General features: G+C 45.4%; 7 protein-coding genes across 7 annotated transcripts; 1 reads left to right on the top strand and 6 right to left on the bottom strand.

Moving 5' to 3' along the window:
• Positions 1-637: 637 nt before the first annotated feature.
• Positions 638-1,827, bottom strand: GL218_00037 (uncharacterized protein; the record flags this gene model as incomplete). Its single annotated transcript, XM_033576445.1, has 3 exons — positions 638-1,360; positions 1,437-1,654; positions 1,725-1,827. The coding sequence occupies 3 exons, from the start codon at positions 1,825-1,827 to the stop codon at positions 638-640; spliced, it is 1,044 nt and encodes a 347-aa protein (XP_033441735.1).
• Positions 1,828-2,617: 790 nt separating this feature from the next.
• GL218_00036 (putative cellulose-binding family ii protein) lies at positions 2,618-3,522 on the bottom strand (the record flags this gene model as incomplete). Its single annotated transcript, XM_033576444.1, has 3 exons — positions 2,618-2,740; positions 2,844-3,020; positions 3,091-3,522. 3 exons carry the CDS (start codon positions 3,520-3,522, stop codon positions 2,618-2,620), a joined length of 732 nt encoding a protein of 243 aa, XP_033441736.1.
• Positions 3,523-8,220: 4,698 nt separating this feature from the next.
• On the bottom strand, positions 8,221-9,447 carry GL218_00035 (Pirin-like protein; the record flags this gene model as incomplete). Its single annotated transcript, XM_033576443.1, has 2 exons — positions 8,221-9,055; positions 9,125-9,447. The coding sequence occupies 2 exons, from the start codon at positions 9,445-9,447 to the stop codon at positions 8,221-8,223; spliced, it is 1,158 nt and encodes a 385-aa protein (XP_033441733.1).
• An 890-nt stretch (positions 9,448-10,337) lies between these two features.
• Positions 10,338-11,080, bottom strand: GL218_00034 (Protein bli-3; the record flags this gene model as incomplete). The annotated part of the gene is made up of 2 exons (XM_033576442.1): positions 10,338-10,763; positions 10,880-11,080. The coding sequence occupies 2 exons, from the start codon at positions 11,078-11,080 to the stop codon at positions 10,338-10,340; spliced, it is 627 nt and encodes a 208-aa protein (XP_033441734.1).
• Positions 11,081-12,099: 1,019 nt separating this feature from the next.
• On the bottom strand, positions 12,100-13,810 carry GL218_00033 (putative fungal fucose-specific lectin protein; the record flags this gene model as incomplete). Its single annotated transcript, XM_033576441.1, has 2 exons — positions 12,100-12,416; positions 12,496-13,810. The coding sequence occupies 2 exons, from the start codon at positions 13,808-13,810 to the stop codon at positions 12,100-12,102; spliced, it is 1,632 nt and encodes a 543-aa protein (XP_033441739.1).
• A 4,878-nt stretch (positions 13,811-18,688) lies between these two features.
• Positions 18,689-19,552, top strand: GL218_00032 (uncharacterized protein; the record flags this gene model as incomplete). The annotated part of the gene is made up of 1 exon (XM_033576440.1): positions 18,689-19,552. The coding sequence occupies one exon, from the start codon at positions 18,689-18,691 to the stop codon at positions 19,550-19,552; it is 864 nt and encodes a 287-aa protein (XP_033441740.1).
• Positions 19,553-21,223: 1,671 nt separating this feature from the next.
• On the bottom strand, positions 21,224-23,372 carry GL218_00031 (uncharacterized protein; the record flags this gene model as incomplete). Its single annotated transcript, XM_033576439.1, has 5 exons — positions 21,224-21,384; positions 21,488-22,174; positions 22,244-22,805; positions 22,880-22,911; positions 22,973-23,372. 5 exons carry the CDS (start codon positions 23,370-23,372, stop codon positions 21,224-21,226), a joined length of 1,842 nt encoding a protein of 613 aa, XP_033441737.1.

The following is a 23,372-nucleotide window of genomic DNA, read 5'->3' as shown; positions in this document are numbered from 1 at the left end:
ACCTTCTCTTCGGGTTGTGGGGTTAGTGAAGTCTAATTTTGATACTATTTTTAGCCCTCATATACGTAAGACTATTAAGTGTCGCCGCTAGGGGATGTAATTGAGACTGCCTCCTCCCGTGGGAACATGGGATTTTGGAAATTGTCTTTGATGAGGCTTATGGTCGTAACATGAGTACTTACCTATATACTATAGTTATTCAGATTCCATAAGACTGGAAATGAATGCGGAGCTCCACTATTAAGTATTATTGTAATAGGTCTTGGGAAGTTGAAATATATATGAAACATAAGATAATTGTAGTCGACTCAATTAGATGGCTTCGAGGTAGACTTGAATCTAGCTAGTCCACAATGACCACCGCCAGGTCTTTGCCAGCTCGGAAATACATACATCGAATCTAACTTACATACTATACATGCTAAGTAATAGTAGAGACCCGTGGGGCAAGCACATATTCTAATAGTACGGGTTCTATATCGTAATGAACCCGGATAGCATACTCGACAGCTTCGAATGCCGGCGATTATTTGCAAGAAATAATAGCCGGCGATACCTTCGAGTCCTGCGTGTTATGCAAGTTCTCTTCAGCCAAGCGAAAGCTACTAGGACGCGTTGACGCTGTATTCCAACATTATTAAACGGCCATATGTCGCCTATTAAGCGCTTTCCCCCATTCGTGGCTTCTTCTGCTAGGGGATTTCTTTTCCTTCTTGTCCTGACTTTCCTTTCCTTCCTTATGTTCTTTCTCCTTATTTTCCTTCTCCTTTGCCTTCTCTTGATTCGCGTTGATTGCATCTTCAGCATCTCTAGCAGCCTCGCCATCTGCTGGGACGCCATTTTCGACTGGGGCCTGTAGCCAACCGTTTTTCTCAACTTCTATGATCTTTTCTATGAAGATGTCTCCCATCTTGAAGTAACCCTTGTCTGTAGGGTGCATATCATCAGGTCCAATATCCTGCTTCACGACGCGATTCGGTAGACCCTGGTCATGATGCATTTCAGCCATAACCACTGGCTTGCCCTCCCGAATAAGGTCGATAGCCACCTGACGTATCTGGGCATTAGAGCTCCTGACGCAACGCTCCGTGCCTTCCCACGGGCTCATTATGATGGTGGACATGATAATGGTACTTCGCGGCGAGGCTTCGAAGATAAAGTCAACTAGGTCGCGCATTTTCTGAAAAACATACGCCGGTCCCCAATGGTCTAGCTGGAAACAATCACTTGATCCAGCATTAATTATGACCAAGTTTGGTTGGGTTTGAGGTACGACTTCTTTAAGGCGATCGAGGGTCGGCTTTATAGGTTGGGCACCGAATGCTTGGACATCGTTATCTTTGAAGTCACCATATCGGTTCTGGAAGCACGTGAGGGGTCAGCGCAATCTAAACATTAGACGGACCACTAATTACGATTAAGGAGGGGAAAAATACCTGACCGACGTAGTTGACTGGATTGCCTCTAGCAACCATCCAGTCGCGAAGTTGTTTTCGATAACCGACTTCGCCAGTTGAGTGCTCACCGAGAGTCATAGAAGCGCCTATGAACATGACACGAAGAGGAATTCCACCAGCCAAAGGGCCAGTATCGGAATGTGTAAGACGGTTCCACCCATCGCGTGCAACGTCGGGATTAGGTTGAAGAAATACGACTATATTGGCATTTTGCATCAGCGTACTGACGCGTGATGCGCGTTGCTTCAAGAAGAAGAATAGACTTACCTAATAAGAAAATAAATAGGCCGGACACAGATATCACTTTATGGAGGTTGGGAAGCTGCTTCCAGCGCAGATAAAGCGCGGAGAAGGGAGAATTCATAAGCATTTTGGCGAGTGGTCCATTCGCTCAACGGTGATGGTAAAAGAGTGAGATAAAGAGTGTATTACTCGCGCAGTCTTTAACGAAAGCGCATAACGGCGCAGAAGAATTCCTGATTAGAAAAAAAAAGAAAAAGGACACCACGAAGGATACACCAAGAAATATGTTATGTAAGAGCTTGGCAGGGGCTTCTCGACGTTTGACAACAACGCAAACACGAAGTGCCTACCTTACGCAGCCTACGCAATAAGAAAGCAGGAAAGTGATCATTATCCCTGTATATCTGCCTTTTCAGTTAGTTTCGAAATCCTTATCGGTAACCTTATTTGTCGAGAGTTCGAACTGATTTGGTTCAAACCCTACGAAATCCGCTAGAGTCTAGCCTAACCGGGGTATTTAAAGTATTTAAAGTTAGCTTAGTCTTGGCGCTATCTGACAACCGGGCCATCGGCACCGCCCAAGCGTAACGGGATGCCCACTGTGTAAATATAAATACATAGGAGATCCACTTTGTCACCTTAGGAGGTAGGTAGTGTACCTAGAGGTAGTTAGCAGCTTTAAATTAAGAACTTATTCAATCCATCAATATTGTCTTTTGTCTTGAAATAATTATGTCACTAACAACTATATCAATCCATAAACGACACTATCCAATTTAAGCTCCATTTTGTTATATAATGTTGATCAATATATACAGTAGAAGTAAAACAACTGTGGCGTATAAACCCACAAGGAGCATCACCAAGAGTCCTGACCAATATCTCCTTATCGTCTTGAGATAAGTCGAAAATACTCTCTATGCCGTGAAGGGGACCTCAACCTTTGCAGCAGCAGTGGCATTCTTGCCTGCCTGAGCTACTTGGAAGGCATTAACAAGAGCCGGGTACCAGACGTTCACCATCTTATCATCGCCCGAAGCCTACAGTAAAGAGGGTCAGTAACTACTTTAACTAAGAACTTCCGAGTCTTCTAAGGAGGCTCTATAACAAAGATGATAGAGTATGAATGTTAATACTACGTACGTTGGGGTGGACGCCGTCGCGTAGATCGCTGGTGCCGCTGAAACCTGTGTACTGGTCCACGACCCAGATGGGCGACTCGGTGGTGTTGAGACCCTGCGCCCAGGGGATGATGGCCTTGTTCAAGTTCTGAATCTGGGTGTTGTAATTGCCAAAGCCCATGGGGATAATTTGAGCGACCTAGTTGGGTGAAATCAATATCTACTAGTACTTGGGAAAGCAGCGAGACAGGAGTCTATAGGAAACTTACGACGATCTTCGTGTTGGGGTTACTGGCCCTCATCACGCCGATTAGTGTCGTGAAGGCAGCAATGATATCGTTGACCGGCTTGTTCTGCTGCACGATGTCGTTGGTACCGAGATGCATCGTGATAACGTCCGCTGGGTTAGTCTGGAGCCATCCGACGAGTTGTTTCTTGTTGGCAATGTCGATGGCCAAGAAACCCGAGTGGCCCTCATTGTCGCGGTCGTACGTGCTGTCTCCGCAGTTGTTTTCTCCTTTTCCGGAGCCAACCCAGTCTACCGATCCCCACTCGGTAGGCTTCAGCTTCTCCCAAAGCTTTGCACGCCAGCAGATGATCTCGGTGATGGAGTCACCGAATGGCATATACCGGAGCGTGGCGCTTTGGGCGACAGATGCGCCCAAGAGCGTAGCGAGAGGGAGAAGCTTGTTGCAGAGCATCGTGAAGGTTTTCGTTTGGAAAAGACTAAGGCTTGGAAGTGTCGATATTGATGATGTGGAATCTTTGACTTGATGATCGTCTTTGGTCCGGGTTTTATACTCATCGCTGTATCCCGGAATGTATACTAACGGAGGTTGAAGTTCTACATCGTGGTAGCCCTGGGTCCCTGCCAAGAACGGCTAAATGAAGCGGCTGCATACGTACGTACAGAATATTAATATAGACACTTTTATAGCCTTTTGCTGCGGGTGCGCCGATTAGGACTCTACCGGAATGATTAATTCCGAACCCCAGAGGATCGTGTGGGATGCTTCCTTTCAGCCGGGTCCTCGAGCACATGGCTTCCACGTGGAATATAGTCATCTACAGCCCTCTCGAGTGAGGGTCCATACGCTAAGCTCATCGATCCGAAGATTGGGTTGACGTCCGGGGACGGGGTTGATGATGTATTCATTTGATTTAATATATCTGCTTGAAACCCTACTATAACTCGAGTTCGCCCATTTGCTGATCACAACGCACTTCCACGACTCCCATATTAAAGCACACCAAATTTAGTATCCCACGTGGCTTCTCCAACTATGATATTTCTGAAACCCCATTATATTGTACAGCTGCATGTAATATGAGCGGAACTTTTGCGTAGATAGGCTGGTTCTGACGTATATGCTTAGAAATATACCCACATGGCTATATGAACGTCAAGGATTATGAGTTCACTAAATACTACATATGCACTTAGAATATTCTGGCACAATTCCTAAATGAGTTAAGACTACCGGGATAAAAGATGGCTTAGCAGGTAATATATACGTTATACTCGTAGATATTACTTACAGTACTCGAGTAATCATATCATTTCATTCTATACGTTGGCTTATAGAAATCTTGTTATCCTATACAAGCGAGGTATCATACTCTCTAAACCTAGAATATATACAGTAACTATCTCGGCTACAAACGACCCATGTCTCCTCTGTCATCTCAAGAGTCCCCGCAAGAGCAGCCAGACGGAATAGACGACTGTATGCCATATATCCTGCATGTTGTCACATTGCCAATATTAGTTATCACGAAAGCTAAGTTGATGGTGTCTGATTTCACCCATGCCTAGTATAATCCGATTCAACCGGCATAGTCTATCCACCATCGAGAGCTGATCGATAGAACACTCCAAATTGCTAGATATGTCCGTTGAATACCACGATAATATAAGTTATGCAGCTACATATCAAGTATGCCTTAATCCTTGATGCCCACGTGGAGGTTCATGCGGTGGGTTTTGATATGGTAACTTATGACCTCCGCGGGTAACTCGCTTGTCATCATATCATGTCAAGGTTCCCTGCTGTAATAGTGGTTACAACTTTGTGTAGATCTGGCTGTGCCAACGATACTAAATAAGGGACTTAATTAAGTTGCTCAAGAAGGTAGCAGATGATGATATGCAAGCTACATTGTCAAGTAGGAAAGTTCTATTCCTCAATATCTCGTATTCGTAAGGGTCATATATAATAACTGCCTCACTGGAAGATATGTATAGATTCCGGTGAAGGGAACTGATTATTATTCGTGGAAAAAACTAGTGTTGAATGCATCAGCCTTACTTTACTACAACATAAACCTCTGAAGATAACTGTCTAGAACCATAAAACCTTGTAACATACAAATACCCAGATTGTAGACATCCTTTAGCCAATAGAGTGATAAGCCAGAGCTACTATCAACGACGAGGAGTACCGCAAGAGGCACCTCCTCGCGTAGATCACTACTAGTTATAAAGAAACATCAACATTAGATATATTAACCTAACATATTACACTTAGGATAGGGCTACATCACAGCAACTTGGTTGAGATGCTTCTGTCGTAAGCCCTTTACTATATCTACCACTGTAGTATTATTGCCTCATGGAATACAAGACCGGATAGGGTTGAGCAGATAGGTCTGTCTCCACCAGGCCTTCCCGCCCGATACGCTTGACGTCCATTAACTATTACGGAAGGACCCCTGATGAGGCGAGAACGGACTGCTTCTGATCCCGCCTGGATATACTCGGGATTTTATCTTTAATATATCACTGACCATAGAGAATGTTCCACTAGCATCTTCCAGATGACAGCGAGGTCTAGACGCACTACATTAATATTCCAGCGGGTATTTCTTCCGAAGTAATCAAAACACTGGACCTTGGATACTGACAGACACTTCGTATGTAGACATACTCAAAGGGGATCCTCGTTCCCAACATCGTAAGGGGTAAGAAGTTGTCCATTCGTCCGGATACTGCGTGGTCGAGAAGTACATCGATATGGATATATAGGTATATAGCGTGATATTGAAGCTATTCGAAAAGAAAATCTATGGGCCGAGGTCAGTTAAATTGGAGGACGGATAGTCCCCCCTCGCCCCTCTTCCCCTTAAGCGGTACGGGATGATAGGTCCAGCTTGATTCCTCATGGGTCTGTTAGTATCATCACACTAGAACCCTATATCCCCAACTACTGTATCCTAAGGTCCGAGTGGATGTTATCACCTAGCGTATGACTCTGAGGGCAACCCCGCCGTCATACCCGACATTCGTCCAACTAGCTTCTAGTGTTCGATAGTAACCCCCTATGTAGTTGTTGTGTAAATGATATATTGATCGGCTCACAAGCCACATCATAACTACCACCCAACCCTAATGGAACCATTCATTCACTACCCAATCGTAGACACAACATACAACCTTACTGGCCTGCGGTCCCTCTTGGTGTAAGCAAACTGGTCCCCTTCCCCCCGTGCTAAAATTGTGTATATGTATACCGTAACACTAGTGCTCCGGGTATAGGCGTATAAACTTGTGCGGTATACAAATAAAACGCCTCGTGGATTGCCATCTATAAAGTTTTACTTCATGATCCTGTGATTTCGTAGTTGAATGCCAGTATACGATATATCAAGTCAAATTAACATATATGTTCAGCAACCCCTATTAATCATTCACATACCGAAACCTTACTTAGGTACCTAAGACATGATTTCTACGTGAATATCCAACCCCTGAGTGTAGAAGAGCTATGGCACTGATTATGCCCTATAATTTAGAATAGAAACGGTATACGTTGGAATGATACGATATAAATTAGCTTAGTGCTACTTAAGAGGAGAGAAACACTAATTGTTACCACTTGGACCACTCATTTCGTGTGTTCTCTTTTCCATTCCCCCTAAGCCAGGCGGGAACGAACGACTACCTACCTAGGTATGGATACACAATGTCAAACGGTAGCTATTAAAAAGCAGAATGCTAGTAATACAACACCAACCCCAGCAAAAAAACCAACGCCATCTTACTGTCTAATAATAAATAAAATAAGGCTGTAGAGTTAAAGTACTTAGATCTACCTATCCAAGCAGACAGATAACCTCACAAGGTTAGAATGAGGCTCTCGCCTAACGTGCACTGCTCACCGTATATATCTCCATAGCTGACAAGATCGGCCCGCTCTACGCCCTCCACAACTGGTAAAAACCCGCCGAGACTTTTTTTTTTTCCTTTTCGGTGGGCGGAATAGACCGGGATGGGGCCGTTTGCCGTTGTGAATATGACTCAGGAATCCCCCCCCCCCCCCCCCCCCCCCCGTTGCCCCAATCTCACCTCTTTAGGGTGTGCATAACACACAACTGGTGTAAGACCGAAAGCTTGCTTACCCCCGTGGCAGCCTGCTCGCGTCCCGCACCGAAGGACAGGTCATACCGGAAATTCTAGGCAGGCAGAGACGCCAGTTACAACGTCGATGAGTGACCACGCATGAATGAGGCTGCATACCTAGACTAACGTGCTGCTCCTATCCCTTTTGGTACGTGTTAGTTACATGTAGGTAAGACGGTGAGCGATTGGTTATGACGGCATGTGTTCAGCTCTTGGAGCTTCTGAAGATGACATAAAAACTTGAGGCTATGTCTGCGAAATAGGTCTGACTTATGTTTTACTTTTTATTTACTTAATCTCCTAACATACCTATGCTATAAGTAGACCGAATCTCTAGCCTAAGTTACGATATACTGATTAGTTATCTGTACGCAATCTCGAGTATGCCGACTGAACAGGAAAAGCATAGGGCGGCACTAGCTTCGAGAGGCCGAGTTCCTATGTTCTCCTCTCCTCCAAGCTCCCCGAGGGGTAAGAGTGTACACGCGTCTCTTAGCAAGACCGCGCCGACAAAGCCGGAGAATCCAACCGGTAAAACTGGCCTACCCATAGGACAGCCGTATCACGGTCAACCGCTTGAAGCTGCATCTATCCTAAGCCATCCGCGACTACAACAGGTGACAGGTTTGCACCCGCGGAAGGTGTCTTGGTGGAAAGGTGTTCACCCTCCAAGAGACGAGCTAGCGCGCCTCCAATGGGTTATGAATTTGCCAGACACCTATCCCGTCAAGCGGCCGAAAGGGAATTTCTAATACCGCGGGTCGCAAACGAAGGAGAGATACCCAAGATAATCACTACTCAATATTTATTTTTGCTGAATGCCATTCTACACTCACCCCTATACGCCGAGGTTGTGTTTTGAGGTATCTGAAAAGAAGAGAATAGACACAGGAAGCAGGATATACTATATACAAGAAGTTCGCAAGATCGGGCGCGAGAATAGGGACTGAATGGGAGATGCGATGATGTTAAGGCGGAATAACTGTAAGCGGCTGATCGCTCAACCAACCATTGTCTTTCCGATCTCGCTCTGCCAATCTTTGGCTCTCTCAAAACCGTTCATGTGGAATTGGTAATCTATCAGCGCCTGTCGCACATCTTCGGGGGAGTTTGCCACGAAGGGGCCGTACTGGACCACTTTCTGGTTTAGGATCTGGCCGGCAACTATGACGAAACGCGCGTTTTCCTTTGCGCTCTCGGGTACCTCGACATTCACCACGTCGCCATCCGGCTCGAATACACAGTTGTGGTATTGCGCGACCGTCTGCTTCTTGTCGCCGGAGCCGAACACGGCGGATCCCTCTAGCTGGTACGAGAAGGCATTCCAGCCCTTCGGGAGAGGTTGAGCCAACTTGCTACCTGGTTGCATTTCTACGTCGAGCAGCCAAACCGGGGTGTAAGCTAATTCTTTGAGGCTTTCAACACCACCAGCTTGTCCTGAGATAACCTTGATGCGAATCTTCCCGTCGTCTAATTCGGCGCTTGGAATCTCGTCTTTTTTCAAATCGCGGTATCGAGGCTCACAGGCTTTGAGGTGGGCGGGCAGGTCAACCCATAATTGCAGGCCGACGTTTGCGCTACCGTCCGGGTTCTGGCGCGGCATCTCGGCGTGCATAATGCCACGACCCGCTGTCATGAACTGCAAGTCACCGGCCTCGATGGTACCAGCGTGACCGGCGAAATCCTCGTGGTCGACACCGCCCGTTAATAGATACGTAATGGTCTCCTGCCCGCGATGTGGGTGGTCTGGGAAGCCTGCGCCGGGTTTGATGCTGAAGTGGTCTAGCATTAGGAAGGGCGAGAAGTTTCGTAATTGCGGCGTTCCTACGCTTCTCCTACTAATAGTTAACTTGCCGTTCCCGAATCACGTATTCAGCGCATAGCCGTTCTCGGGCCTAACTGACCTAACCCTGGCTCCAGCTCCTTCGGCCTGTTCGACCGCCAGGAATACCTTGCGGATTGCGCGCGGGACAGACATTTCAGTTGCGACGAGTTTCTCGGACGGGTTATAAAAAGGGGCTTCGGATTCAGATTCGGCGGTGGTCGATTTGGTAGTTACCGTATCGCTGTTAGTCACGGCGCTACTGCTACTTCTACTGCTGCCGTCGTAGGTCTTGAAAGTCTCTAACACGGAATTGAAAGTCGTCGAGGTTAGATCGATAACTCGTTCCCTAAAGACAACTATAGATAGTATGGCTATAAGAAAGGAAAATGCGACAGTCCTCATGAGGGGCAGATATGATAGAGCCTTAGAGGGTGTCTTCTTATATCTTATACGGGATCAAATAGTAAGACTGAATCAGGTAGGTCGCGAATCAGGGACGAGGGTGGATGCATTATGTACCTAGGCTAGCTAGAAATATCACGAAGATTCGCCTGATGATCTTATTTGGTTTACGTTGGTTTTTTTTTTGTGATAGGGGGGGGAAAGGAAGAAAAACATCATGGAGAGAGAAGCGGGGCAATTAGCTTGTAGTCCCTGTAGTTTTTGGGTAATTCTTAAAAAGTTTTGGGTAGTTGGTCAGCAATTGCCTTACAAAAAGTGAAAATTCCCGATGGTAGGTACGTAGCATCCCCGCCACCCAAGCCTTACCAACCCGTTACATCAGCGTCCATTGCCGCGTTTCGAGCCTGCACTTGACCCTAATGGGATATGGCTCCAGCGATGACTGGCCGCTAGCTATGGCTGACTTAATTCTTCCAAATCTCTAAATTAAATTTCTCACCTCCGAAACGCCGTCAGCCCCGAATACACTTGCTACTTTGAGAACCTCCTCCGGCAGAATGGAAGATCAATTGTATGGATGGCCCGGCTGATGGTAGTGATGAAATTTTTTTTTAAAACTTATTTTTCCTATTATCACAAGCGTGGCCATCAATAATAAAAAAATAAAAAAATAACATCAACTCTTGTTATCATTATAAAGGTATATTATAAAGTCAAACAGACCGCCAGTTTGCTTACTACTGCGTCATCGAAAGACTATAAGACTACAGAATCTGATCGACGTTGATATAAAAAAAGATATCATTAGATTTTAATCTCGTAAGGTTTAACTATAATAAGGCTATAATAGATAACGAATACCTCTCGCATTCTCAATCTCGATTCTGAACCTATTTTGAAGCAGTGGCCCTCCATTGCTGGATCTCACTCTCGCTAATCTCTCTCAACTTATTAACACCAGCCGCTTCGCCCGTGACGGTGCCCTTGGCGATCTCAGCAACCCTGCCTAGTACCGTCTTATCTGTGATGGCATATGTGATGGAACTGGTCTTGACTCTTAACACAGCAATTCGCGGGTCGTTCTCACTTCCATCGTGAACGCCGTCGCCTAAGTCTCCCATCCATGCCTTGAGCGTCGGGCTGTAGTACTTCTTCACGACCTCCCGGTCTGTCTCGATGCTCGCCTCACCTGCGATTGAGGCCCATTGGCCCGAGTTATCGTAGAACGAGATATTGGTGTGCCTGTCAGCGTTTAACTCGTCCGTCTTGTGCGATTCTGTATTTGTCGTGAAGGTTAGGTCGATATCACCGCCTTCCTGTTGGGACATTACGGTTAGTTCTCCGAGCACTGTCTCGTTCTAACTTAGACGAACAAGTAATAAGATACTTGAACTTCATAGGTAGATGCTATCTGTGGGAACTTATTGCTTACCTTTCCTGCGACGGCCATGCATCGAGAGACCAGCTTCCCGCTTGAGGGGTCTCGCGTCGTCATCATGCCAAACTTACACGACGACACAAATTTAATTAGAATCTCAACCTTCTCTTTTAGGGATACATCTCTGTCGATGTTCTTCTCATAGTAAGGTCCAGACGGCTTGCTACCAGTATCTGTGTTTGAGAACGACGACATCTTGCGTGAGAATTGGTGGTTGAAGGCAATATTCCTAACACGTTGTTGTAAGGTTTGAGTAGACGTTGTTGAAATATATGGTCGATGTATTGGTTTTTCTAAATGACTTCTTCTACTGCTTGATCTGAGTAAAGCTCGGTGGGAGAAGATAGTCTTTCTAAGCATGGCTCCTCGTCTTTATATTGACCAAAACAATTGCTACGTGCGGCAAAGTTGGTTCATCATGCCTACCATTTATCGCCCCGCAACTTGGGATTGTTAGCTTAGCCTAGACAGATCTGTTTCACAGATATCATCATAGAAATGGGTTGGAAGAAGTTGTTGGTCAACGAGACGTCTATTCAATATTATGACGTCGTTGATGGTTAGAGCGCGTCACGATTACGAGCTGAGTCTGAATTCTAGACTAGCCCTTGTAAATTAACTTGGACGCATAAAAAAAGTATGAAGCTCCGCATATAGATCGATAGGTTAATTACTCGATGTCATCTATGTGTCCCTTACTTTGTGCTGAAGTTGATTCGAATGACAATGAACCTTGGTTCGGTACCTTTTTGTATGACACCCGTAGATATGGCTATTATCCCGAACCGTATGCTCATATAGGCTCTCGCTTCTCCTTGAATATCTAGATGAAGCTAAAACGTTTAATGTGAGATGAACAAAGACGATAGATTAAGGTTGATAATTTGTTCACTGTTTATCTATTGCTAAGGTATCTTAATCGTTTACGTACAAGTAAATCGTATTGCGGAGTTAAAGAGCCGCACGGAGTAAGCAACGACAACTCGGCTCTCAATATTCGCTTTAAAAAGGCCGTTCCGTTTTAGGATAGTACACGGTCGTGTAATATAAGAATAAAATGGTAGATGCTCTGTACCTCATTAGTATGCAGGCAGATATTTCCTCCTAACTCCCATATGACCCATCAAAGCCATGACCTCCTAAACCTAGGTATCCTTTTACAGTTTCGATAAATAAGAAAATATAAATTGTCGCGTAAGTATCATGGATATATATTATGGATATACTCTTCCCACGTAGTTGAAGTTTGAAGGATCTGACGTGTCTAGCGAGTACTCTAATATCTCATTGTTAGAGATGCCATAAAACATAGCATCCGGCGACATTGCGACGGCCGTGAAGTTGGTTTCCGGGCCGGATTTGAACTGGAAACTTGAAATAGGGTTCATTTGTTTGCCGTCCCAATGGCTACCCTCGGTCTTGCCTCCCTGGAGGAGTCCAAGATATAAGGCCTGGTTCCAATTATCCCATCTAGTAGCAGCGAACTGTTGGGACGGAGCTGGGAGTGGTATTCCATCTTGAAGTTCGGTCACTGAAATATGTCAGCTTACAGACCTACTCAGGGGTCTTGAAATAGTATGAATATACTAAATACTCATCAGTATTCTTACCTTTTTGATCAGCACCATTCCACGTATCATCGTACGGCGTCATCCTCATACTTCCCGTCTTGCCTGATGTCACTTGTTCGGAAACGAGCTCTAGACGATCGAGCCATGACCCACGCAACTTGGGGAGGATAGCCAAGCTAGAATTGGCAGCGACATCTTTAGATTCGACTGCTACAGTTGCGCTAGCCCAAGTACTTGAATTAGCCGTCTTTATTGCTCCTTCTGGTCGTTGATAGGCGACGACCCAGGTACCTTCACAATCGGCGCCCCAACAACGTTGCCACATCGCCGCTAACTGACCGCCGGGCCAAGTTTCTAGTCTAGCATTATCGAGCGTATCATTATCCCAGCTGTCGGGTCTATTAAGCGCGTCGAAGGAAGCCATAGATCTTATAACGTTACCCGGGTCCGTAAACCATACGTGTGTTTCGAACGTTTGCTTATAATCCATAGACGCGCTCGCTAATGGTGTTCCCGGTTGTGGGTTAAGAGGCTTCGTTGTCGCAGCCATCAACTCGGTCAGGTTATTCGTCTTCCACGACTTATTCTTGGAGTCCCAACGCCGAGCGATAAGAGAGTTATATGCATCCTGGAAAAAGATAGTCCTGTGAATTATTCCGTTAGGATCTGTCCAGTTAGATGCAGTTATTTTCGAGTTGTCGAGTATGAGCTTTTCGTCTGTTGAATTTGACGGCAGATCTGTTGGACTGCCAGTTGGACTGCCATTGTTTGACTCTGACGACTCCGCTGAATCTGTTGACCCTGACCCATGGGTTCTACTCGCCAAGCCAGCCGGTATTCCTGCTGCTAGCGCGATAACCAAGACAATCACCACTCCTAGAATTATAAAAAATGTTTTCCTTGTAAGACCACATATCGTCTTTGTTGGAGTTGCCTTCTCTGTAGGGGGATGCTCGCCGTCGAATCCAGCCGCGCCTATTGGTCCAGGTCCATAAGTAGAAGGATATGCGCTGTTTGGATAGGCTGATCCGTCGGAATAAATCGTACTTGCGGGATAGCCTGCGCCGTTGGGATATGCTGCTGCGTTTTGATGATAAACTGAACCTGCAGCGTAGTTTGGGTCTTTATACGGGCCTGGAACGACACCAGGATATATATGTGATGGATTTACGACTTCTTTCGCGGACTCGGGACCATAATACGACTGTGTACCCCCAATTGCTGCATGTTCGACAGGAACAGCTTGCGGATAGCTGTGGTCTGGATATTGTATTACCTCCTTCTGGAAGGTCTCTGGGTCCCGCGGAGAGACCTCAAGCGTGCTGTAAGGCGTGTCTTCCGGTGACTGAGACATGGCGTCGTCTCAAACAACCAATAACCGCTAGATTGGCAAGAATTGCTCAGCTCGAGAGAATTTGGATTCGTGATAATCTGTGCCAGAGCATGGTCTTCTTTTGGTCAAGAAGCACCAGAGATTAGGTTGTCAAGACACAGCTGACGCTGTGGCGAGAACGGGCTGGGAACTTTCTTCAGCTCTCGCTCGTAGTGTATGTGGCCCAGGGGAGTTATTCAACTATTTTATGAATCCTTCTATACATATTATATTACAAAAATCCAACCTAGCCTACCGCATCCCATGTCCTAGGCTAGCTCATTATGGACTCGTGTAGTTGCGCCTACTTCTCAATGCGACCATAGGCAGGGGATATAAAATCCTTCTGGGTCTACATTTCCGCTTGTCCTATCCAATCCCATCTCTAAGAAAGCTACGGGTCTGGGGGTGTGCAGGGTGCCCTAAGCACTAGCAGACTCGGACTTGGTGGGTAAATCGATCTCTGTACTTTCCAAGTAGATAAGGTATATCCATAGGTATTCCACGAAATAAATGTCTTCTATAATAGTTATCATACTAATTTCGAATGTTGCTATTCCCTATACTGTAGCCGCTTTGTTGTCGAATGATCTTATTAGTTATAATTTAGGTACTTGACCAGATATCTTCAGCTAATCTCTAGACTAACGAGGTCAGAGCTTCAACAGCCCTATCAGACTGCGCCGCTAGTTACCATAGATCATAGATTTGTAGCCTAAAAAGCTTGGCTCTTTTAGGTACGTACGATAGACGACAAAAGGCCAAATCTCCTTCCCTTGGCGAGATCGACATAGCGTATGGGAAATCCGTTTGTAGCAGGCGGTATAATAAGTAAGATTGCACTGAGGGTTGTTATCAAATCTCAGCGGAGTCTCGCCTTTTCATTCCATTTCAGTACTATAAGATCTAATCGAGACTTCGTTCCAACTTTATTGGATGTCATGATTCCCCCTTTCGTCAGTGGACAACATTCCCAGAATCCTTCGTGAAGCCCTTGGGGCCAAGGAATAGGAACTGAACCAACTATTGGCGGAGCCTGTTGTCATCGATTGATCGAGTGTCGATTATAGGTCCTCTAGTTTTCTGCAGTCTTCGACCATTCCTTCGCCCAATCTAGCTGAACGTGGTATCCTATGTACGGCATCGCCTGCGCCCGTTCCTGAATTCGGCAGGGGTTCCCTGTAATGTAAGGGGGGCCGTATGTTCTTTACCTACCTCGCTCTGTAAAAGATCACTGCATGCTCTACAGATATTCACCTCGTTGGATCAGTAGCCGCGCTGAATAAAGTGTTATAATAGATGGCTAACAGGGCGGCAATTCACTTACTCTAGTGCTCTTGTTTAAGTTTAGTATAACCTCACAGCCTCAATAAACGCGACGGGAAGTATTGAAAAAGAACTTTCAAGTCTACTCACCTACGAGTTACCTTAGGTACCTAACGTATAAATGATTGTAACAGGCTTGTTAGATTAGTAGCGTTTTCAGAGCCTCGGTAACGGCCCGTACAGTAAGCAGTGTTTATAGTAGCATTGACATTTTATCCCTGAGATGGCCAATAAATGACCTCGAGGAGTTCCTTTAAGCTTCCTGCCTCGTGACTAGCTTAATTGGTTTGACTGGATTGCGCCGGATTAAGGTCAGTATCAAATCGTAGCAGGTTCTACCTTTTTTTTCTAACGGCTCACACCCTTCAGACCCCCTTGAAACCCGCACGGCAGCGTGCTCGGTCCCGATTCCCGACCCTTTGTTATATCTACCAATCTTATCTCCTACTAGAACGCCGTTACATCTTTCTAAAGAGGTCTAATGCCGATCGAACGCAAATTAGGATATAAAGGACCGGTATATATAACGGACGGGTACCGCGGCTAATTCTTATTGTATCATAGTCTTAAACTAACATGTATGTTATCCCACGCCGATTAACATGAGCGTTTCAATCCCGAAACTGTTGAGATAAAATAAAGAGATGCGAAATTAGAAGTCTTAAACGAGTTAAGTTAACCCCGCCAGCGACGGCGAAAGAGGCAAAACACGGTCCGTCCCCCAAACCGGACCGCAAGCATGTGAGAAACATAACATCAGTCCATTATTCTCTCTAGAATTCGCAATATATTTCTTGGTTATCAACTAATATCTTATCATGTCGTGCCGTACGTAGCCACCGTGGTCTATTACGACTCCTTGAGGTCTAGTAACATAGTCTAGTAACATAGGTATCAACAACCGCCTCGTATAATTATCGATTACCACCCGAACCATAAGCATCAACCACGATCTAGTCGCCAGTCTTGGTTGCATAGGTACTAGGTAGGTATCGGTACCTGGGTTAGGTAGTTTCGGGTTTGCATAGCGGAAATCCAAGAACTTGAACTTTATTATCCCCCCGTCTAGAAGAGAGCCGCAGAGACGGGGAGAGGATTATAACGGCGAGGCTATCCTCCAAGCCTCTAAGTAGCATACACCATAATTATACCTAAGAGTCAACTAGCAAATGTACTCGAATATAGATACGCAATACGAGCATTGATAATAACGCTTTCGTATGGCCTATGTATCATCTTGGGATCGCACAACCTCATTTACACGATGGGTTCGGACTACATAGATTTAAGTTCAAGGGGTTGAAGTCAACTTCTACCCCTCGGACTCCTTTACCCAACAAATTCGAACTACTACTATCGTTAAGAAAATATACTAGGACGATGTGTATCTCCAATAGATGGCCTCCCCCAGGAGCAGATCACATAGAACTCTTCTCAACTCCAGAATAGCTACCTGGTAGTTATCAGTCACTTCACTGCACATAGTTGCCACATCGTCATGATGTCAACTCCAGATTCATACTCCACTGGCCCTCGTGATCACTTATTTGACCGTTGTCATCATCATAGGAGTTCCGTGGCTCGTACCCAATGTCTCGGCCCTCTCTTTCATCGCGATTCCTTCGAATTATATCGAGAAAGAAGTGTCCGCAGGGCCCAGGAAAGAAACATGGGCGGTTGGGAATTCGACGAGGAAGATGAAGAGAGCATCAAGAAAGCTTCTCTGCTAAGCCAATTCATTGCCCGAATCCGCCAAGCTTGGTGTGCGTTACCATGTTCGTCGGCTTCGAGAATCCGACAAAAGAACCAAACAGCAAACCCAACACCGCGCAAAGATAAACACGCACGCTTTGCCGACGAAGACTCGAGTCCAGCATCGTAGCATTGCACTAATGTTCAACATAGAAACACAATTACCTCCGATGGGTAAAAGACAGAAGAGCCGCACAACATTCCTGATGTTACAACCACACTACTCGACGACGAAGTCTTCCAAATTTTTATATGTCAAGATTCAATATACGAAACGAACGAAGCGAAATAACACCATCTACCTCATTAGTGAGCGAGGGGTTAGCAGGAATCCCTGTCTATTCGATACTTATCACTCATGAACAGGCAAATGGAGAGGGGGACTCGGTGTAATAGGTGTGATAGCTGGCAACTTATCTACGATAGTTCGATAATCGAATATTAAATCATTGATATCGTACGAGTCGTCAGTAAAAGGGCCGCTCCACTTGGAAATCAATAGGAGAAGGTAAAAAGTTGCCCAACTCCACCTCCGTAAATCCATTCATGCCTATGAGATGACCATCAGTTTGAATGATCCAAGGCCTTAAAGCCGACCGAGCCCCGAAACCTGAGTATACTGAGCTCTTGTTTCTTTATGACCAGTCATCAATCTCATCATCAGTCTCCAGCTAATGAATGAGACCTTTACGACTATGAGCTGAACTTAAAAGGGTTTTTATAATTAATATAAAGATTATCTTATATAAAGATTAGCGCAGTGTAACCCTGCGTTGTCAAATCTCCGAATCTGCGAGGCCTTAAAGCCTAAGGAACACGAGAGAGAACATATTTCCCCGTGCTTTTCCAATAGATTCGGTCCACGATCTTCGACGCTCGCTAAATCGGCCACTTCATCTATGTAAGTCGGGCCGCTTTGTGCCTGCAGGACACGTGCTATGACCCAGAAAAACATTGAGTATTTGGGCCTTTTTTTATTTTCTTTTTTCGTTTCATACGCTTAACATAGCTTATTACGATAGGTTAGGTTTTTATTCTTTACATGCTTCTGTGTAGGACTTGGGCTTGGAACCGCGACAAGTTGTATAAATCTGCAGGGGGTTACGCACTGAAGCGATGATCCCGCAGCTCTCATTTAACATTGGAAACTGGTATTCACTTCAGATATAGAATATTTACGTAAAATCGTTCCATATCTTACGATAATACCAACCAACAGAACTCTTAAATCAAGTCCCAGCTAAAATTTTTAATTCTACAAAAAGACTTCTTGATGTCAAGGTGTAACCGGTTTAGCTAGCCTTGTTTTCCTTATTCGGGAAATGGCTAACAGAGCGGGTTCGCTGAATAGGCCCGCTATATCTGGCGCCGAACGAATCGGGCTCGAGTCCCTTTCCCTTTTATTTTATTTTTGGAAATCTGCATCGCCCAAGCAGGCAGCGAAGTTAGGTACTTACATGGTATAACTTAACCTACATGGTATATAGATAGTCATGTGTCTCCGACGCGGAGTAACGCAACGCTAGCTTCTGCTGCTGCTGCTGCTGCTGTTGCTTGTTGCCCTCTGTTACCTTAGCCCTACATACACTTACATACCCTACATATATATAATTCATATATACATTATGCATACTATTACATATATCTTAGGGCTATATCTTGAAAGGGGGTTAGCTATTCTCAATTAAGACTACCGGTCGTGCTAAACTACCGGCTTAGATATTCTGAGTAAACCCAAAAGGCCCCCAAAAAGTGAACTTTGAACCATATGCTTCTCCAACCATGAAGGACAGGCTCCAATCATCGACAAGCTTCGAATTTATAAAGTTTGGTCTCGAAGAGCCTCCTGACCAGCCGGACCTGAGCCTGTCCGTAGAGAGAGATGCTTTCTGGAGCTACTGCGGCCCTTTGCTCTCCACACTAGATGATCTCCCATCTAGCTTCCACGACTGGGCCCACGCTGCTCTGTCTGGCTCCTTACTTCCACTCCTACTCCCTTTCCTAACCTTCGTCAACGAGTTCATCCGAACAAATGGCCTTGATCACTACTGGCTCACCATCCGCGCGACGAAAGCGACCACGGAATACAACAAACCTAGATGGCACACGGACGACATGTTCTTTAATAGGAGTAGTGGTGACGGTGACAGTGGCGGTATTTGGGCCCGGAGAAAGTCGCTAGTGGTGGGTAGAGAAAAGACAGAGCTGGACTTGCAAACAGACTGGAAGTTATGCGCTACACTACTCGGCCCCGCAACCATGTTCATTCCCGCCGAGCACCAGGCAGCAGCTCGCGCAACGTCGCTCTCGACGAAGCGTGATCTAGCTACAGATCACATCTGTACCTCAGTCCGTTGTGTTGGGTGTGGGGTAACGGCCGAAGCTGTCCGGGACAAGCTCACGACCGAGTTCGCCCCCCTAGGCCTAGTTCAAGCGGAGCCAGGCGAGTGTAGCATATTCCGCATCGGCCAGGAACGTGGTGCTGTGCATTCGGAGCCCTGTATGAGTAGAGGAGATCGGATATTCGTCAACGTCGTGCCGGGGAAGAGAGACGAGTTGTCTTCTCTATTGGCCAAATGGGGGATGAATTGCCCAAGGTCATGGTTTATTGCCCCAGGCGTCTTACGTGGTCATGGATTAACGTGATTGATGAGGTACACGCTGGAGGATTAAGGAAAGGCTAACACTGTAGCAACTGAGCATGAGCATTCTTATGGGCCCTATCGAGAGGATTTTAAATGGATGTAGGAGAAGGATACCAGCCAAGGCCGAAGAAGAATAACCCCCTATCTTTTTTTTCCTTGCTGCATTTTTATCTAGTTTTCTAACGTGAACATGATCGAATGGATATCCAGGCTATGGTACCTTATATACTACTGTGACCGACAATCCGCAGAAAAGGCAACAAGGGTATCGGAGTTGAACCCCCTTTTTCGTTTTATGTGCGTGAACACCGCTCTAAAGAAATCACCTAACTACTACCTAAGCTATCCCGCTTAAGTATTTGCTAAGAGGGCGGAGAAGGTAGGAAGAACGTTACGGATATAGACATAGAAGAAACAAGAGGGATGTAATAGATGGGGTAGACGGATGAAACGGCAACAAGAGATACATATCATATAAGGATACGGCGAACAAATGAAAGACGAGCTCTAAACGAAAGAAAGAGAGAAAGAATGGGGTAATAATTAAATTTTTATTTATTTATTAAACGAGAAACCTACATCGAACAGTTAAAGTAAACAGTTAAACTTTAAACACCTTTAACACGTTCGAACCAGCGAACGAATCTCATACCATTACGTCTTCACATACAGCGGCTTCATATCCAGTTATGTCCAATCGCTTCCCGGGTTTTCTCAGCCTCTCTGGCTCTCCTCATCTCTCGATCGTGGTTGACAAGGAAACCCAACAAGTGCATAATCCTAATGCAGCGGTCAAACTGGATATCCTCGGGGCTCTTCGCTATCTCGGCATCTAAGTTGACATCGTACACCTCTCCCCGGGCCGTTATCAAGAAACTCATGATTCGCAGGGCAAACATTGACACATGGGGTAGGAGCTCGTACGGTGCCGACTTGCACTCATCTTCTACTGCTTCCCTTAGCGTCTTAGTCTTGCTTCGAACCACAGACGACGTGCGAAGATTTTGCAAGTAGTCGTCGACGCTCTTCCAGTCGGGCAACTCCCTGGTCATGGAGGACGCCGTAAGACATCTATTCATATAAAGCCGAAACGCTTCCTTAACTTCATCGACCTCAACCAACGTCTCTGCATCACGCTGGGTCTTCAATCTCATAGAGATTTGAAGCGACTTAACTGTCTCTGGATGTCTAGCGAACATTTTTTATGGTATATTAAGAAGTTGATTAAGGTCTGACTTGGTTAAGGTATGAATTGTTAATGTCTTGTCTTGTCTGGTCTGGTTTAGATCGGACTACTACTATGCGTTAGGCTTGTATTTATAGCTTATGAGGTGTGCTTATTTCAAAGCAATACCTAGTCATTGCTAGAATACCTCATGCACAAAGCACTAGTTTTCCCAAGTTGTTTGTTTGCTATTATAAAACAGTTACCGGGATTTGGTCCTTACTAAACCGAGACAGAATCTAGACAATGCCTTTGTGAGATAGTAGTGTACAATGGGATTGTTCGCCCTTCAAAGGGGTAGTCGTAATATACAATAATTTCTTAGGCCGACATCAAAACGAGCGTCTATAGGGGAGAGCACCACTCCTCCGAGTCACATCTATCTTTCCTCTGTCTTGCTGCTAAAACAACTCCTGAATGTACAACCATATCCTACAATACGTCGAATTAGTTCGTTGGGCGAGTAGATACTCGTTGGAACAAGTTAATCCATTCATCGTCCATAAGATGTTGCTGTGCAGACGAAATCGCTTCCAGCGAAGGGTCATTCACAAATTTCGAGTCATCTCCCCCGTAGAAATTGTCCAACGTGTAAGGAAAATTAAAATCTAAAAGCAGGGGGTCTTTACCAATACCAAGTTAGCCTCTTCTTTGTTACTAGATGTATGGAAATGGAAGTGAATTAAAACAGTGGCTTTTAGAGTAACATACCTTGCAAAGCGAACATCGGACCTAGCTCGTCCTCTACGCTAGCTGGGCTCGCTGTGGGAGTGCCCGAGATTTCGAGGACTATATTGATCGCTTTGACAGCCCTCCGAGCATTTCTAGATATAACGCTGTACCTCTTCCAGCACCCAGCAGATATTACGAGGAGCTTGTTAACCTCTTCTGCGTTTATTCCCTCTACTGCGCTTTTGGGGGTATCGGCGATCTGTTTAACATAAGCACAAACAATACTCGTTGCTAGGAGAAACTCGTTATTCATCACCGATGAAAGTTTCCAACGAGTCTCGTATAACAGGCTCCCTGGCTTGATTAGTTCATAAACTATATGTTGATACTCGAGAACTTCCATCGCTGCTTTTAAGCAGACTTTCCGCGAGTAACTATAACGTTCGTTTTGAATAGGTACCATGAAGTACTTCTTATGTAGAACGATTTTTAACCGGAGAAAGCAGATATCAAGCCAAATTCTTTGCATTATCAAGTGCGGAGGATCCGTGATGGATAGATGTATAGGCTGCATTCTTAAGGGTGGTGGAATGCGGAGCTGATCAGTCCGTAACCCTTGATCCATTGCAAGGGTCTCCTCATATTTATGAGGTCTTGTGTCTGTAGCTAGGTCGCGAACCTTCTCCCAAAGCCGAGAGATCCGGCTCCTAGTAATTACATATAGAACTACCAACTTTGTTAAATTTTTGTAATCGTCTTGAGCTTATGTTTGGCGTATGAATCAAAGTTACTAACCTGGCGTCAATTCCGTCTCAGGTCGAGATGGGGGAAGCTCAGTTGTTCCCTCATCGAAATCAGAGTCCGCAAGATTGTGTGGTTCTTCTGTATCTATCTGATTGTCTCTTAGTATACTCGGCAGGCCCATCTGGGTGGCAAAAATAAGATTCGCCTGGTATAGTGCCGCCCATGTCCGTCTTCTCATCTCACCATCGAAGGGTGATATGACTGGAAAGTTTTTAGGATCTCTATGATATCCCATTCTCATAGCAATACTTATGATCATGCTTAGTAAAAGATGAGTACCGAAATCCGAATCCTCCTGGAGGAAATGTTCTATACCAACATAGAGAATTAGGGTTTGTAAGACATTCTCACCGCCCCTGGTATACTTGCCCAGCGTCAGACACTGGATAACTTTCTCCCGATACGATCGTATAATTAGCGTATTTTCTGCATTAGGGAGTAGAGTGCCCGGATCGTGATCACCGTAGCGTTGTAAAAGCATAGACGAAAAACACATGATAGCGAACAAGAGCCCTATCCACATGATCGAAGCTGCAGAGGGGTCTTCCCAAAACTGATTATACTTATAGTAGCACCTGTTAGCGATCGGAAATTATCGGATGCACGAAACATAGTAGTAGTAGTTACCTGTCGAATAAACTGGCCGCTGTGTAATAATGCTATATGGAAGAATTAGCTCTAATATGTTACTCTAGTTTAAAATAAGCATATGAATATTACCTGGCGTCAAATCGATAGATGAAAAGAATTTCGAAACCAATGAATCGACTACACTTCGCGTTGGTAGCACGCTCAAGATCTCTCCTTTGCTGGATTGGGTAAACCGGCCGTATAATAACAGCGGACAAGGCCCATAATCAGGAATAGGTTGTAAGGGGTTCTGGGAATGCGGTCCTGATTCCGGACCATCTTGAAAATAGTCCTTGAGTTCGGAGATGCTATCTAATAGAGCAGTCCAATGTGCACCATCGACGTAGCTAACGCCGGCGGGGCTGTCCGTTAGTGTACCACCGTTTGGCGGTTCTCCCGATGCGCCCGCCTCGGAGTCGGGGGATCCTTCGGTGGTCTCGGGGAGTGCTTGGGTATTTGCTTGGATATTCTTGGATGCTGTCCGTTGCAT

Source organism: Daldinia childiae, assembly GCF_008694065.1.
Source record: "Daldinia childiae strain JS-1345 chromosome Unknown Scaffold1, whole genome shotgun sequence".
In the NCBI taxonomy this organism is placed as follows: Eukaryota; Fungi; Ascomycota; class Sordariomycetes; order Xylariales; family Hypoxylaceae; genus Daldinia; species Daldinia childiae.
The sequence above is the reverse complement of the archived record's forward strand: the minus strand, read 5'-3'. Positions and strand labels throughout refer to the sequence as shown.